Raw genomic sequence first — 15,464 nt, forward strand, 5'->3', positions numbered from 1 at the left:
TTAAATTTGATTATGCAACACAAATCAATCAATAATCAACTAGGGTAAGTGTGTAATCGAATGAAGCTAATAACGAAGAAAATAATTTTTTTATAAAAAAAATATTACATAATTGTAATAGCAAGGAAATATGAGACACTACAACAGCAACAAAGAGGACTCACAAACCTAATTTATAAAAATTGTATTAACAGTCTAATGGACGTATATAATCGGGTCAGGAGATGGCAATGCCATCACTTCTCCATAATGATAAATAAAATAAAAAATGATTTGAAGGATGAGTTTGTTGAGTGAAATAATGTTATATCGTCATGTAAGGAGGAACGACTTGTTACATGTAACATATGCTTGTTGAACCCGCAATAACAACATACACTTAATTGTTTTTCTACATTTTAACTGGATTTGCAAAAATTGTAAACTTCCAAAAGACCGATTCAAACTCCACCAAAATTTCGATATTTTTTTTTCTTCTTAAATTGATAGAGATCTTCTTGAATATCTTTATACAACACCAATAGTGCATAACCAATATATCCAGGGTTTGAAACTCTCCCTCCTCTGAGTAAACCCTTCCTAATAGGGCGTAACCCTGTGTAACGCCTTTCACAATCCCATAGGAATCCTTATGCATCTATACTTCCCTTAATTAAGTCCATAACAAAATAGAAACCTCTCTTGCCATATTATTCTCTCGTTAAATTTTAGTGGACATGAGATATGTTAAGGCTTTTTAGCTAAAATAGTCTCTGAGATTTGCCACTCCTTTTTTTGATCAATGAGATTTGAAATCAATAGTAGTCCCTGAAATTATCCACCATCAATTATTTTGGTCATTTGATGAAAAATTATGTTAAATAAGGATCAAAATAACAAAATTATCCTCAATATAATAAACAATAGGCCAAAATGATTTGACACAAAATGAGGGTATTTTTATCATTTTACTCTTATTTTATGGAAATTTTTTATGAAATGACCAACATGATTGATTGTAGACAAACTCAGGGATTAATTCTATCAATTTTAAATCTCAAGGACCAAAGCAAAAAGTTATGCAAATCTCAATGACCATTTTAGCTAAAAAGCCTTAAGTTTTAGGAAACTTTAACGAAAAACTCCCGATATTGTTTACTTTAACGAAAAACCACATTTTTACACTAAAAAATCAATCATATTACTATTCATTATACTTTTTATTTTGTCCTTATCGTTAAAACTCAAAGTTTTTAAACCATTTTCATTAATTTTCCTTAAATTTTAATATCTAAATTTTAAGACCTCGTTTAGCAAACTGAACCGTCTTGGAATGAACTATATCCTACGCTGTCCTGAAAATTCTCGGACTGGCACAAGCTGGAATATGTCCTGACGTGATCCAAAACTGTACTAAAACTTAATTAAGACCCTAAGTTGAACATAACTAAAATATCCAAGTTCAACAAAATAAACAGAACAATCACAAAAGTAATTAACGGGAATTACACGTACAATGTACATCTCAATTTCATGGGGTACTCTTAGATCGGATTTAGTGCTTCACTTTGTGCAAGGCTACAAAAAAACTCAAACGTATACAAGGACATATTTCCTCCGACGGATGAGTACCAAACCCTTCGCTTTTTGACAAGTATCAGCCTAAAAATCAGTGTCAAAACACGATACCATGACCTTCGACACCATGGATCTTGCAAAAGGGATGTAGCTCAAGCTGTACCTGTTACCTCAGAAGAACAAAAGGAACGGATAAATGAACACTACCAAATAGAGAAAGAAAGGGACAGAAAATAGATCGCGAAGAGTAGTTACTAACTCACCATTTTATTCCATACAAAATCACGTAAATATAAGCAATAAGGTATCAAACTTTGCCATTTTAAAGCTTTAGTTAACCTTAAAGAAATCTAAATTTTACAGCCTTCGAATATTGTGAATCTTCCTTTCTTGGTTCAATACCCTAAAACTTAAAAACTGCAAAAACATAAGACGATAAGGGGATCAAATTTCATAATCAATCAGCTCCGAAACTCAATTTGGTGCATTCAACAAGTAGTCAACTTCTGATCAAGGAATCTAGGTTGCTTGGATGAATCAAAATTTGTCATGTAAAATCGACTTTTGATGATTTCATTATTAGTTTAAAGTTCGGGTGAACAGGTTAGATACGGGTTAAGAGGAGTTGGAATCTGCTTCCCACCTTTGCACTTTGCAGTGCACTATAGCAATACAGATTTGGGGTTTCCTTAGTTGGAGTTACTTGGTTGTTATTAGACTGAGTGGCTTATCTTGGCTTATACTGACATGGCTTCCCCAGAAGTTTTGACTTGTTTGGCAATTTTCTCCTCTGAATGAATGACTTCAATATCCCCTAAACTATGATTATTTTGGCAGTGTTCTCTATGATCATTTGGGTTCAAATTAAAAAACGAACTTACAATACTTGCATCTGTGACTATCTAGAGTTCGCAGCCTTCTCTATTCTCTAATGATGTTTTGTTGAAGTCATGTATGATCTACTTGCAAAGCTATTCAAACCAAGAGAATTTGAACATGCCCAAGTCTTTATACTGGAGCTAGCATAACAGTGTGATACTTGACCCGCTATTTTGACGATATCAAAAGGACCCATAGGCTAAGTAGTTTTAGACATCAAAATATTGAAAGCAGAACACATCATTCATGGTGCACTTATCATTAACCTAGACTTTGCTGGTCCACATCAAATTCACATGTCAATTTTGCAAGCTTATATAACCACTCAATGGTTGTGGCCCATAATTGATTAACTTGTTAAAGAATATCAATTCATCAAATCCATGTTCAACCCCATAATTGATTTGGGGAGGAGCAGAAACCAAATTTTTTTCTTCAGGAAACAAATTCCAAACGAGCCAAAAGTTTAAGGGTATAGGTAAAAATTTCCTAACAGTATGTGGATCTCAACCCCTCATTAACCTATGAATGAAATTATTAAAAACTAGCCACAAAAAGCATGTTAATACTATCACATACCAGATCAATGCACCAAACTCTAAAAGTATTGCCAAAAGTGTCAATAACTTGTTATGAACCTGCTCAATGCAAAAGAAAATTAGATAACATCAGATGCTAAATTGATTCAAAGGAAACTCACACTGTTTCAAACACACTAAAGGAAAAATTAACAACAAAGGGAAGGCCACTGCAACTTACATAAAGGGCACAAAACAAGGCAATTACTATACTTGCAAGGTATACCGCTGTCGCATAAATTCGGACAGGGTCAAGCATCATTGACACTTGCCGTTTAGGACCGATGAGGAATGCTGTGCTGCCAGACAAAAGAGTAAAAACTAGAGGTGAAAATTTTTCCCTAGACAATGTATAAAAAGAAAGACTAGAGACTAAAATATATATATATATATATATATATATATTATTTTTATGAAAAGGGTTACTTAAAAGTATTGATTTGAAAAAAAACCAAAACCAAAACCAAAAACAGGAAAGAGTATAATTGCTCCCTTATGGCGCATTAAATTATTCGATTAGCTCTCTATGGTTTCGTCTTATTCTTATTGTTTTTCTGGGATCCGAGGCACTCAATGTTTTTTTAAAACCAAAGGGAAAACCTGGGGAGCTAATACAACAATCTGAATGCACAAGAAGGGAGCAAATATACTGGTTCAATTGAACAGTCTTGTGGTAAAATCCACCTACTTCCAAGGGCCTGTACAAGTTTTGAGCACAAATAGTGTCCCTTAGGTTGCCTAGCAAAACAGAAAAAGTGGAAACTACGTTGGGCCAGAAAATTAAAGCCCAAAAGAGATTAGATGTTCTGAAATTTTCTGAAAATTTTAATTTGACAGATTATGACAACTTTTCAAGGTTGCACACTGTTATTCTCCATAGCCGCAAAATAAATAAATAAGTTTTCCTTCTCTGTCATTTAGCTAAGCACGCTAAGTGTTCCATATTGACTCATTTGCTACCTTTACAAAATTTGCACTACATTTTAAACACCTCATGGATCGCATGAGGAGCAAATCGAACACTAACCTCCCAAGCGAAAGCAGATTTCCAAGTGTGAATGTGATTGCAAACTTGATTGGGTGGAAGAAAACAAGCATCGACTGTCACATGAAAAAGAAAAGAACCCTGCATATCAGTACCATCGTAGGTCCCTGACATCTATCTAATTCATGCAAGTCAAATATTCAATCCTCCCTTAACTATAAAAAATTATAAGTATTAAGGTTTTAGACCACCTTAACGAAATTATAACATTGAAAACTTATTTACATTGAAAGTTCAGGTTTCCTGGAACACAGTAAAATATCATATATCGGCTAACAGTTAGTAGTCCGTTCTGGGATGCTTCGATGCCCTTCCCCACTAAAAGTGTATAGTAGACACTATATACATATACGTATACACACACACATATATAAAGAAATGTGATGGGTGAATTATTATGATACTGATGCCTTCTAGAGTTCCTAATGCATAAAAAAGTTTGGGAAGAATATAACGAGTAGAGTGGCCGAAATTTTGACTTGCAACCAATTCCGACACCAGATTATTGAGCACAAGAGGCTAATAGCTATTACTAGCTTAGGCAGATTGTTATTTGACTTCACAAAGTTGCATCATGGTAGAAAAAACTAATAGTTCCAATCAACAAAAACGAAACTTTTTGTACAGATCAGGTATTAACTAACAATAAACTACACTTAATTATGATCGGACATGTGAACTTGAAACATAGCAAGCCCGGTTTGTGAGTCCTTGCAAGTAATTACCGAAGACGCATTAAGCGGGCGTATTTGGTAAAACATTGAGCTCAATGTTGATGGACAACAGGGAAAAAGGAAAAAGAGTATGCTTTGAATAATTAGAGCTTACCAAGAGCGTACAAGTGATTCCGGCAGCCAAGCATATGGAGAAACCGTACAGCCTCTGTAGAATTGAACCAAATCGAATGAAATCGAATCGAATCGGAGAGATTAGATATGAAATTAGCTGTTTGGCGGAGATGGAGATTTAGGGTTTAGTTAGTAGCATTAATCACCTGTTTGGTGGACAATGTGCAGTTGCGATTGAAGTCATCCATGAAGTTGGAATCCTGCTGTAGAGCAGCAGAAGCCTGGTCTTCTTCGTCCACCTCCATACCCACCAGCATCTTCACCTTCTCAAACGCTTGGTTCATCTTCTCCATTTCCCTTCCTTTGGAATTTTGGAAATAATTTGGAAACTGGAAGTTGGATCTCCCTCTCTCACTCTTTGCCCAGTAAATTACATCACCCCTCAAATTTTCCTCCTATTTCAACTTCATATATCCTTTTTTTTTTTTTTTTTTTAAGTTTTATACGAGGACTTTCTGTTTTGTATCAATTTTGTACGACTGTTAACAAATTTGTTAATTTCGTTATGAAGTATAAATTTATACAAGAAAATTGTGGTAATGCTTGTTCAACTTAATCGTCTAATTTTGACGGACTAGATTGATGAAAAAGATACGTTTTTATAGGTTAAAAAATCAATAGTCACAAATTTTTAATTAAAAAATTATTGCTCTAATTGAGTCATAAATTAAAAATCCATTGCTATAATTTTCATATTTAATATAAATAAAAATTTTCATACGACCTCATTGTGAAGAAGTTTTTTTTTTGTATATTAGCAATTCAAACGACGTCGTGCATACTGTGCAAATTATATCATCTCCAATGAGAGTTGGGTACATATTTTGTTTCCGCTAGATGTGGGTCCTACTTTTAAATCTAGAATTATATTAAATGCCAAATATCACCTTAAGGCTTACGCTTAACTCTAAAGTCACAGGATGAAGAGAGAGAGAGAGAGAGAGAGAGGTGGAGGTGGGACTGTCGTTGTTGCCCGATCTTGAAGTTACAACATATTTCTTTAAATTTTAATTATTGATCTTATTTTTCTTTCAACTCCTAGTGAATTAGAAATAAAAATTCAAAAATCATAAGTTGATGGTCTAGTGGTAAATGACAGATTACGAGACTTTCTTAAAACTAAAAACTAAAGATCTCAGGTTCGAAATCCACGGTTGGTGTGGAAGCCAGATTTGTGGACAAGAGGAGGCTGAAATGTCTCTGTAAGTCTTTCCGGCCCTCAGAAATGATGGATAACCGTGACTTACCACTAATTATCTCCCTTTAAAGAAAAAATACAAAAATTCAAAAGAAAAGATTTTCTGTTTTTAATCAATGTGGCATTGTTATACAGTTGAAGTCTCACTAAATGTATAATAACTTGTGACATATCGTTAGGTGTTCCAAACACACTGAAAAATTCCTCATTTATTTAGACTTACAGGTCCGAATCATGTGCCACATAATCAAACTAACGGAAGCTTTATCAGATTTAGACGTGGGGCGAAATTGATGAAGGTCATAAGATTATGAGTTGGCTGTACATGAGAGACCATTTGCGAAATAAAAAATCTTTTGTTATATTATTAAGAAAAAGTGTTGAGGCAGCCCGCCAACCACGGGGGTGGAAGAATATATACAAAGAGGAAGGAAGAAGAAGGCTTCTGTACATGTCGTTTCTGCGATCAAGAAAACCAACGTCTCTTCCCGAAACCAAAAACCAAAACCGCTTCCTCAACACCTCTAAATTAACTCAGCGAACATCGGGTGGGACGGTCAAACTACTCCCAGTGCAGCGGCTATCTCCGTCTACATTGGCAACAACCTCGTCTTTGCAGGGGCCCCCGGATTTCTCTACAGAGGCGGAGCTTTTGCATCTCTCGCAAAGAAATTTTGCAGGAACTGAATCAGAGTCGGGGATTCCAGTACATCTAGTGTGCCGCCACACGCCACAACCATCACAAGCCAACATTCTTTCTCCGTCATCATCCTTGGCCCCACACGTGCAATCTACTGTCCATCTCTCAGTCCCCCTTTCCATCCTAAACTTACTCCATACACTCTTTGCGTTGCACCTCCCTCTCACCCGAACAAGTTCGGCTGATCCTAACAAGTGCTTGACCTGGGTGGATTCATCAACATTGCCGCAGTCAAGCAACTCTTCAGCTTGAAACCTTTTTAATATCAAATACACATCTTGGAAAGCTTTTGATGCTGCTAGCTTGAGATCAGATACGGTAGCATTTGACAGGACAATCAGTTCGGGAGGAGGATTAATGAAGGAACATTCTTCAGATTCATCTGTAAATTCCACACTACACAAGACACATGTCACAGATGGGTCATTAGTTGACATCTTTTCAGGCTTGTAGTCTTTCACAAACTGCTTGCAGTCAAGTAGCTTCTCAGCTGAGCTGATTGCAAGATCCCTTGTTACCTGAGGCACGTCCTTCATCATAGTTTGGGGTTGGAGCATGTACTCATATAAGAAGCGCAAGTCCAGCACGAGAGTTTCTTCTGATATGCTGCTAGAGAGAGAAGAACTAGAGCAAGCAGTGCTTCCCTTTGATGAGACACTCCCAGCCACGAGTCTGGAGAACAGTTGACATACAATCTTCCTTAATAGTCAACACGTAAACATTACAAAGTAAAATGAACTAATTAGACATAGCTTCTAAGTTCTAAGACAATAAGTTCCACAACTTGCAGAGTTTCAACTTCTAATAAACTATGCCAAACTGATATTTAAAACTCACAAGTTCTTAGAACTCTAAAATTCAAAATACACATATATCGACAGAAGTATATAACAGCATGCACAACATGCACCAAAATGCGACTTTAAAATTAGGACCCAAATAACTCCAGGGCATTTAGATCTTTATCTATGGTCGGATGTTTTGATACCAGGTTAAAAGCCGATGATTGTTTAATTTAGTAAACTTCATATGCAAATTGTAAAAACAGTTAAAAGTGTAAAGCTGGCCTGACCAAACTATGGTGGAGCTGGAAGAGTCGCAAAATGCATGATGTGCTCAAATGAAACTCGTATAAATGCTTGAGGAACACCTAGAAGGCAGATCTGGACACCACCTAGAAAAGTATGGCTCCAGAGAAGCTCATAAATCTGTGTCGATTGAGAAGTGTTTCCATGTGCATGTCCTTTACATACGGGACAATAAGGGTTTTAAGATAAACAAGAAAATAAAAATAAAAAATCTCGTACTAGTGAAGTTGAGCAAACCTGACAAGGAGTGTCAATGTGACTTTAGATGAATTGTTGAACGATGTAAAAATCTTGATCGTTCAATGTGTTTTAATTATCCCTATCTTAGTGAAGTGAAATTCAAAGCTTGACTGTGCAGAATGCACTTTGCGGAGAAATTGTGTAGGGATAACACGAAAATAAAACTCCTTTGCAATGACATTACTATAGAATTTCCAATCAAACGGACTTCAGCTCATAGTACCATCAATAGGCTTAACTGAAAGAGCACCTGAACCATACTAAATATATAGAGTATACTGAACATCGGGGAATGGCTAAAGAAGATTAAGGCTAAATGTACCAGAGTAAAAATAATAGTAAATGAATTTTATTCATTTTAAACTATAGAAACTAACCATATGAATTTTCTTTGAAGCAAATTAAAAATAAATAAATAAATGTTACTAGGGCAAATTTTCTGAGGATTAGAATGATAACTAACCTGTACTCAAAAGCCTCTGTATCAGGATTGTATCTGGAACAAACATGCATCCCATCCCCCACCATTTTCCCTCCAAGTTCCCTAAGGCAATAATCAAGGAGTTCTGGCGCAGCCACCTTAAACACAGCACGTTTAAGATTACGTGCACTTACCCAATTAGAACCAGAAACAGCACGCAATACTTTGAACATGGCCTCTTCAACATATTCAATATCACTCTTAGTCCATGTACACAAAACTCGTGAGGCGGAGGCGGTGCCTTGCTTCTTGCACGTGGCATCATCAACCCTTGAGGAATACTTGTGAGCATCGTGGACCAAACTAATAAGGAAACCAAAGAGATCTCTTATATTGTCAAGCTTGCATTCTGAAAGAGACTGGTATCGCGAGATGATGTCATGGACATGAGAACCATGGTTTTGACCTTGGGAAAGAAAGATGGACAACGGTAGGCTAGAGAGTGTTTCAACAGCCAATTTATAGGCATCACGAGTCAGAGCAAAACTACCAGCAGCAAATTCATAACCCCAATCACCATACCAAGGATGCCCTTTGATAATTGAATGAAGTAATCGATATTCCAACCCATACTTCTTTGACACATCCATCACACTGACCATTCTGCTCATGTGTAGAAAATGACAAATAGGAGTTTATGTCATGGAAGACTCGCAATAACTAAACAAAACAGGCAATGAAAACGACCATGTACAAATAAATTAATAAAAACAAAAACAACGCAATTTTTTTTCGTGAAATCAACAAAGCTCTTAAAGGAATACATACATTAGCTCAGTGCATAGATTCTAAATTAATTACATAAAGGTATTCCTTCACATAAAAATAAAAAAATACAAAACAACTAAGGGTGCTCTATATGCAACATAAAAACGTCAAACCTGAACACTTGTCCAAGTAGCGCGGTGGTATTTCATTCCCTCCATTACAAGGGTCATTATGGGTCCGATACTAATAGAGTACAGTCAAACCCTTAGGTAGGGCTTGTGCAGCCCTGTAATTTGAAGCAAAACAGAAAAAATACTTGCTAGAACTATAAGCGTGATAAAAGTAGGGATGTTGTGGGAGAGAAGTTTGTGCTGGTATTTTGTAATTACCATATTAATTGCATTTAACTTTTGAATTTATTTGAAACTAAAAGGACAATATTGACAGTATGCATCTTATAATTGACAAAGGGTTCCCTCTCCTAGGCCTTTTCAGAAACCAGTATATCTTGTGCGCCTCGAGCACAAGACTAACATATTATCTTACATTGTTGGGTGGTTGTTTTGCAAGATCTCGACTGAAGCTTTTAAAAACACATTGTATCTAGATAAATAAGGAGAGATAAAAACAGAGACAAGAATCATTGATTCCCTATTTTGTGCATTCTTGTACATTCAAGGCCCTCGGTAGTGCTTAAAGGGCAAAAAAGAAGGGGAAAAAAAAAAAAAAAAAAAAAAAAAAGCCTAACCTGACTCCTAGTAATTTACAGAGCCGGTCCCAAAAGTCCATTATATGACATCCTGAAAGAACTCTTGAGCCACCTTCCTTTCCATTGACCCTAAGAAGGTGTCCAAAACCATTCGAATGGACTACTCCATGCAGAAGATGAGTTGTGTTCTCTAACTGGTTATAAACCCAGTCTTCAAAATCTTTTGTACTTGCATCAAGATTGCAAGATTTGCACCTATAACAAAGACACATCAACCACCATGTAAAATCACAACCCTATCAATGGTAGTCACAAGGTAGGAAATTAGCACGAATTCTTGTGTGAATCATTCAGTAATCTGATCCAACCAATTGCACAAATTAAGCAAACCTAAAAGTTCCAGAGGAATCAGTCCCGTTCAAGGGGCACAATCTTACACTTGCAACCTCTTAATATTTCAACTCTGACAGTTCAAAAAGAATATGATGACACCAAAAGAATAAACAATTTTTTACAAATTTTAATTTTTTTATATTGTATGAGCCACAAAAGTTGAGATTGTAATTTGTTACTTATAGCACATACAACTCCAAAATCTAAAGGAATATAATACACCAAAAACACAATTAAAAATATTTCCCTTACACATAAACAATAATTTTGAATTGCTTCATAAAATAATTTAAAAGATAGTGCCTCAATAAATCTATATGTATACCCAGACAACAAAAAGGTCGACCTAAGTACAAAAAAAAATGCAGAAGGAACAATAATATGATAAGAATGACCAGGGCCAGCCTTGAAGGGATAAATGTTAAGTGCATTAAAATAAACATATACAGATAAAAGTATTTAAGTCCTCACTTGGATTCGTAGATATGCACAACATCTCCACAGCACATACAAGGCTTGTGATATCCACCAATGGAATTACCATCAGCCTTAATAATAAAATGATAACGTTTCCCGCAAACTGGATGACCACTCCATCCTAAATGTTTGAAAAGGAATATAAAAGGTCAGAACTCACCTACGATGACCATTGTTGGTTGGTAACATTTTAGCAAAACATTCAAACAAGTAGTTCTATTCTAACAAAACCCTAAGATGATTACAATATCAAGGGCCCGTGATCCCTAACCATAAACTAGAGTGCATAAGGTCAATTCCCTGCTTCAGTCGTACAAAATAAATGGAACAATAATGTACCACAGGAGGCTCTGAATTGAGTTTCATGGCAGGTTGTAAGAGGTTGAATATTTGAAAATGGGGTTGGTCATTACTTCTTGGTCATGAATTTCTTTGCAGCCAGCACAAGTAACAGAAAAATATACAGTTGATAACTTCGAAGTGTGCTCAAAATCCACTAGAGTAAAACATTATTCAACCGCCTTCTAAAATGACACCCTAGTCACTTCAAAATACGAAGAACTCAGCACTTAATTCACTAGAGTTTACAAGAGACTGTTACGTGAATGACCTTGACATTCATATCACAATATTGCGGCATGTCCTAAAAGTCATTAACCCTCTCTTAGGCTTTCGTATTAGGTTCAGTAATCGATTCAACGTATGTGTATGCAGTGACCACACGAGCTTCATGAAAAGGTAAATACATGAAAATGCACAGAAATCACATTGTTTTACTTGTTAAAAAGAATTTAGGCTCGATATTTTGATGGCATTAAATCCCCTAGTAAAAGACTTTAGATTGCAGAGGGCATATATGGAACAAGTTCACCGCCCCCGGCCACTAGTACGTGTAAGACTCTCCACACAGCCGTGTATCATTAGCCCGGGATGCCACGGTGGAGGTGAACCCGTCCCATATAAGTCATTCTCCTCCGAGTAGGGTAGCTGTGACGAATCAGACAAAGTTGGTGTGAGTCATTTGTCCAGCCAGGGATGAGGGACCACGTAAGTCGCCTTCCGTAGGTATTATCTTCTCGTCCGTTTTCTCACGATACATACAGTTCAATGACCATAAAGTAAAAAGCTTCGAGCACTAAAGAATGTTTCAACTCGCGAGATTACTAGGATATTTAAAAACGGAATTTACAAGAAAAATAAAAGAAAAAGTAACGAGTTGGAGAAATGAGTGGGTGAGTGAACTCACCAACGACTCGGCAGTGATCACAATAGACGGATCTAGATCTGGCGACGTCCTCCTCCACGATGTCGAGACAGACGACGGCAGCGTCGGCTGGGGATGATGACGGATCGTCATCCCCGGCCCTGAAGAGGATCTGCCACGTCATGAGGTGAGGGGAGAGGGAAGAGGGCGGAGGCAGCAACGCGTGCTTAGAGATGAAATCCATGACGCTGCTCCTGAAGGGCCCCACGCGGCGGTTGGGCGACGCCGACGGGAACGTGAAGAAGTCATTGAGATCCGCCGTGATTCGCCTCTTCATCCTTTTCAGTGGTCGCTCGCTCACCACCATCACCATCGCGGCCTTCAGAGCTTCAGATCTAACCTGATCGGTTTCCAGAATAAAAGAGGAGGAGGAGGAGGAGGCGGCGGAGGAGGAGGAGGGCAGAGAGGAATATTCGGTAATAGTTATAATATTTTGGATTTTAGTGAGGGCTTTCTTTTCTTCTTCTTCTCTCTTGTTCGTGTCTCAACCCTCCTCCCATTCATTTTCGCCTCATAATAATAAAATTCGTTTCGAAATTCTCTTATTCCTTTTCCTTTTCCTTTTTCTTTTTCCTGAGAAAACTTGTTAAAAATTGGAGAACTGAAAAAAAGAAAAAAAAAACTTGAGATGATTAAAATACCCTTACCATAACTTAGAGGTGGACCAGGTGGCCTCATGTTATAAGGAAAAGGACAGTGAGTACATCTCTAATTCAGCGAATAAAAATATCCGATAAAATTAGAATACCTTACATCTTTTATACAGTTGTTAATATTCATTCTTTTTAAAGATTTAATTAAGATGCTTTGATCAATTGTCACCTCAATAATTTTCTACTTATTTAATTTCCGTGTCATTAATTTAAATACATTTATATAAAGGCATAAGATAGGTTAGCAACTAATTACTTATAATATAGAAATTTAATTTCGTCAATCCCATTCTATGCATTAAATGACATTTTTTTAATAAAATAAAATAAAAAATTAATTAACTAATTCTTCATTACCTTATTATCAATATTTTAAAAAAAAAATTCTCTTTCAATTAAAAATGTCTCAATAAAAGTCTTCAATACATATTTTTTCACATATAGATATATTAAAAATATACTTAAAACTTATGGTACATTTGAGAACAAAAGTATCGACTTTTGGTACGTTTAGATTTCAAATGTACCGAGAAACCAAATGTGCCAAAAATTTAAATGTACCATAAAACCAAATATACCCATTGTTATGTAACCCTTTTGTACGTTTAGATTTCAAATGTACAGAGAAACCAAATGTACCATAAAACCAAATGTGTCCATTGTCACGTAACCCTTTTAGTACGTTTAGATTATGAATATACCAAAAGACCAAATGAACAAAAAATCACAAATGTACCACAACCAAATGTCTCTATCAGATAACCCTTTTTGTACATTTACATTCCAAATGTACCGAGAAATACAAAAAATCAAATTCATTGTAAAACTAAATGTGTCCATATTATAGGAAACTAGAGTTAGCTATATAATCAAACAAATCTTTATTATGTGTTGGGTCTTCTAAATAATAAAATCTGACAAATTTTTATTTATTTATAAATATTCTACTATATTCACACAAAAAAAAGTAAAATTATAACAAACAATAAAAAAAATTGCATAGAGATGGATAATAAATGCATAAATATAGGGATAAGAGGAAAAAAAAAAAACAAAATGTCTAGGAAAAGTCGTGAAAAACTAAAATTCTAAACAAAATTGAACTTATGTGAAAAACTAAAATTAATAACCAAAACTTTAGGAAAATGTTTGATCAAATTTTCAAAATGAGTGTATGCTTAGTCCAAAAAATTAAAAAAACCAGGCGCCTATATCAAAACACCCCAAAATATCCTCGGAACTTCTAATTGTGGCACTCAAGACCTCAAAGGAAGTCAGATATTCTTCACTTAAAAAATGTGTGATTTTTTTATGGTCTTAATTATCGTTTGAAATGTGACAACAAGATTAAGAAAATTTGAATTTATAAACAAGTGTCAGTTAATGGTTAAAAATAGAAGAGCCATATCTATTTTGAGTGTGGAAGATTTGATCTCAAACATGCTAAAAAGGTGTATTGTCCAACAAAAAGTTGATTCAAACTTTGAATTCATAGAGCTCTTCAATTTCCGAGATGAGTCCAAGTCAATCCCTAGAGGCTCTTTCCAGATGTAGCAAACAGTTGTGCTTTCCAACCCTTTCCTACTCTCTATGGAATTGACTCTGCCAGGTACTTGGTTGGGAGTTGGCTATCCCGTGGTTTTTCTTTGCAGTGTCCTCGTGACCTTACCGTCAAGGCAAGGGTTCCGGTGGAGCTTTTGTTTAATCTCGAGGAATGTCAAGTTCACATCCCATGGTCTATTTTAGGAGAAAGACTTACATGAAACGGATTCATCGTTATGTGGAATTCTCTATTTAATAATGCATTGTGCAAAAGAATTTCATGTGATAATGTTGTTAACGCTCAAAATTAGGAGGTCAATATGGTCAATCATTGATGGGGCTCGAGGTAAAAGATTAAGTGATAGATAAACCAAGTTTAAGTAGTTCACTTGCAAAATTGAACTACGTATGATCTGTACATGTTAATATGAATTAAAAAAATGCTCTACAACAGTGTGATGTTAGTTTATTCATGTGTGTCTGATCACTTAAATGATGGATGAGCCCTTAGTGAGCCCCAACAGTCATGGACTAGTACTTCACCGCTCTAGCATTACATTAAGTGTAGAAACGACTTGTTGGCTACTTCTTCACCATTTGATCGACGTGTGGAGGTGATGTGTCACTTGCTCAAGGCTAGTTGCTTTCCGAACGCTAAGTCTGACAACTTTTACGTCCCTTCATATACCTTTACTCTCATTGATGGCAAACGCATGGCTTGGAGTTGGTGTATGGGTAGACCTGTCTCTAGGCTTCATGCCATAAAATTGTTTTGTTCGTCAACTTGCTCGAGTGGTTGAAAAATACTCTCTGATTAATCACTCATCTTCTTTGTCAATAGTCAAATTAGATCGGTTAGCGATCATTGTTAATTCTTATGATGGTGCTCTGTCATGTAGTTCCATTAAACTGGCCCATAAACCCAAGACTTCGATTTTCTCCTCTCATAGGCCCTCTCTATGCTCCACTTCAATGAATTCACTGAAAGAATCCGTAATATTAAATGACGAGAGAGAGTTGGAAGTAAATTATGCTCCACTTCAGGGTCCCGAGTCCTGAGTCCCTGACAATGTCGTGCTGCTAGGGGCGTTACACCCAAATGTT

At 36.1% G+C, this 15,464-nt stretch overlaps 2 protein-coding genes across 3 annotated transcripts; both read right to left on the reverse strand.

Moving 5' to 3' along the window:
• Positions 1 to 1,403: 1,403 nt before the first annotated feature.
• LOC137707613 (uncharacterized) lies at positions 1,404 to 5,266 on the reverse strand. Its single transcript, XM_068446524.1, has 6 exons — positions 5,054 to 5,266; positions 4,888 to 4,941; positions 4,042 to 4,115; positions 3,196 to 3,313; positions 3,016 to 3,074; positions 1,404 to 1,720 (listed from the first exon to the last, which is right to left on the reverse strand). Exons 1-6 carry the CDS (start codon positions 5,198 to 5,200, stop codon positions 1,642 to 1,644), a joined length of 531 nt encoding a protein of 176 aa, XP_068302625.1. The 5' UTR covers positions 5,201 to 5,266; the 3' UTR covers positions 1,404 to 1,641.
• Positions 5,267 to 6,447: 1,181 nt separating this feature from the next.
• LOC137739947 (PHD finger protein At1g33420-like) lies at positions 6,448 to 12,761 on the reverse strand. Of its 2 annotated transcripts, XM_068479706.1 has the most exons (5): positions 12,148 to 12,761; positions 10,896 to 11,022; positions 10,071 to 10,286; positions 8,597 to 9,217; positions 6,448 to 7,477 (listed from the first exon to the last, which is right to left on the reverse strand). In XM_068479706.1, the coding sequence occupies exons 1-5, from the start codon at positions 12,476 to 12,478 to the stop codon at positions 6,640 to 6,642; spliced, it is 2,133 nt and encodes a 710-aa protein (XP_068335807.1). In that variant the 5' UTR covers positions 12,479 to 12,761; the 3' UTR covers positions 6,448 to 6,639. The 2 variants fall into 2 exon arrangements, with proteins under 2 accessions (XP_068335807.1, XP_068335815.1); XM_068479714.1 differs by lacking the exon at positions 10,071 to 10,286.
• Positions 12,762 to 15,464: the final 2,703 nt, after the last annotated feature.

This window comes from Pyrus communis, chromosome 1 (assembly GCF_963583255.1).
Source record: "Pyrus communis chromosome 1, drPyrComm1.1, whole genome shotgun sequence".
In the NCBI taxonomy this organism is placed as follows: domain Eukaryota; kingdom Viridiplantae; phylum Streptophyta; class Magnoliopsida; order Rosales; family Rosaceae; genus Pyrus; species Pyrus communis.

Coding starts and splice junctions, on each gene's coding strand:
- LOC137707613 (XM_068446524.1), bottom strand. CDS start 5,200: ATGGAGAAGATGAACCAAGCGTTTGAGAAGGTGAAGATGCTGGTGGGT. Junction 3,075..3,195: donor CCTTGTTTTGTGCCCTTTAT/GTAAGTTGCAGT, acceptor TGCATTGAGCAG/GTTCATAACAAGTTATTGAC. Junction 1,721..3,015: donor GAGTTTGGTGCATTGATCTG/GTATGTGATAGT, acceptor CTGAGGTAACAG/GTACAGCTTGAGCTACATCC.
- LOC137739947 (XM_068479706.1), bottom strand. CDS start 12,478: ATGGTGATGGTGGTGAGCGAGCGACCACTGAAAAGGATGAAGAGGCGA. Junction 11,023..12,147: donor TGATCACTGCCGAGTCGTTG/GTGAGTTCACTC, acceptor TCAAACATTTAG/GATGGAGTGGTCATCCAGTT. Junction 9,218..10,070: donor TGTAAATTACTAGGAGTCAG/GTTAGGCTTTTT, acceptor ACACATGAGCAG/AATGGTCAGTGTGATGGATG.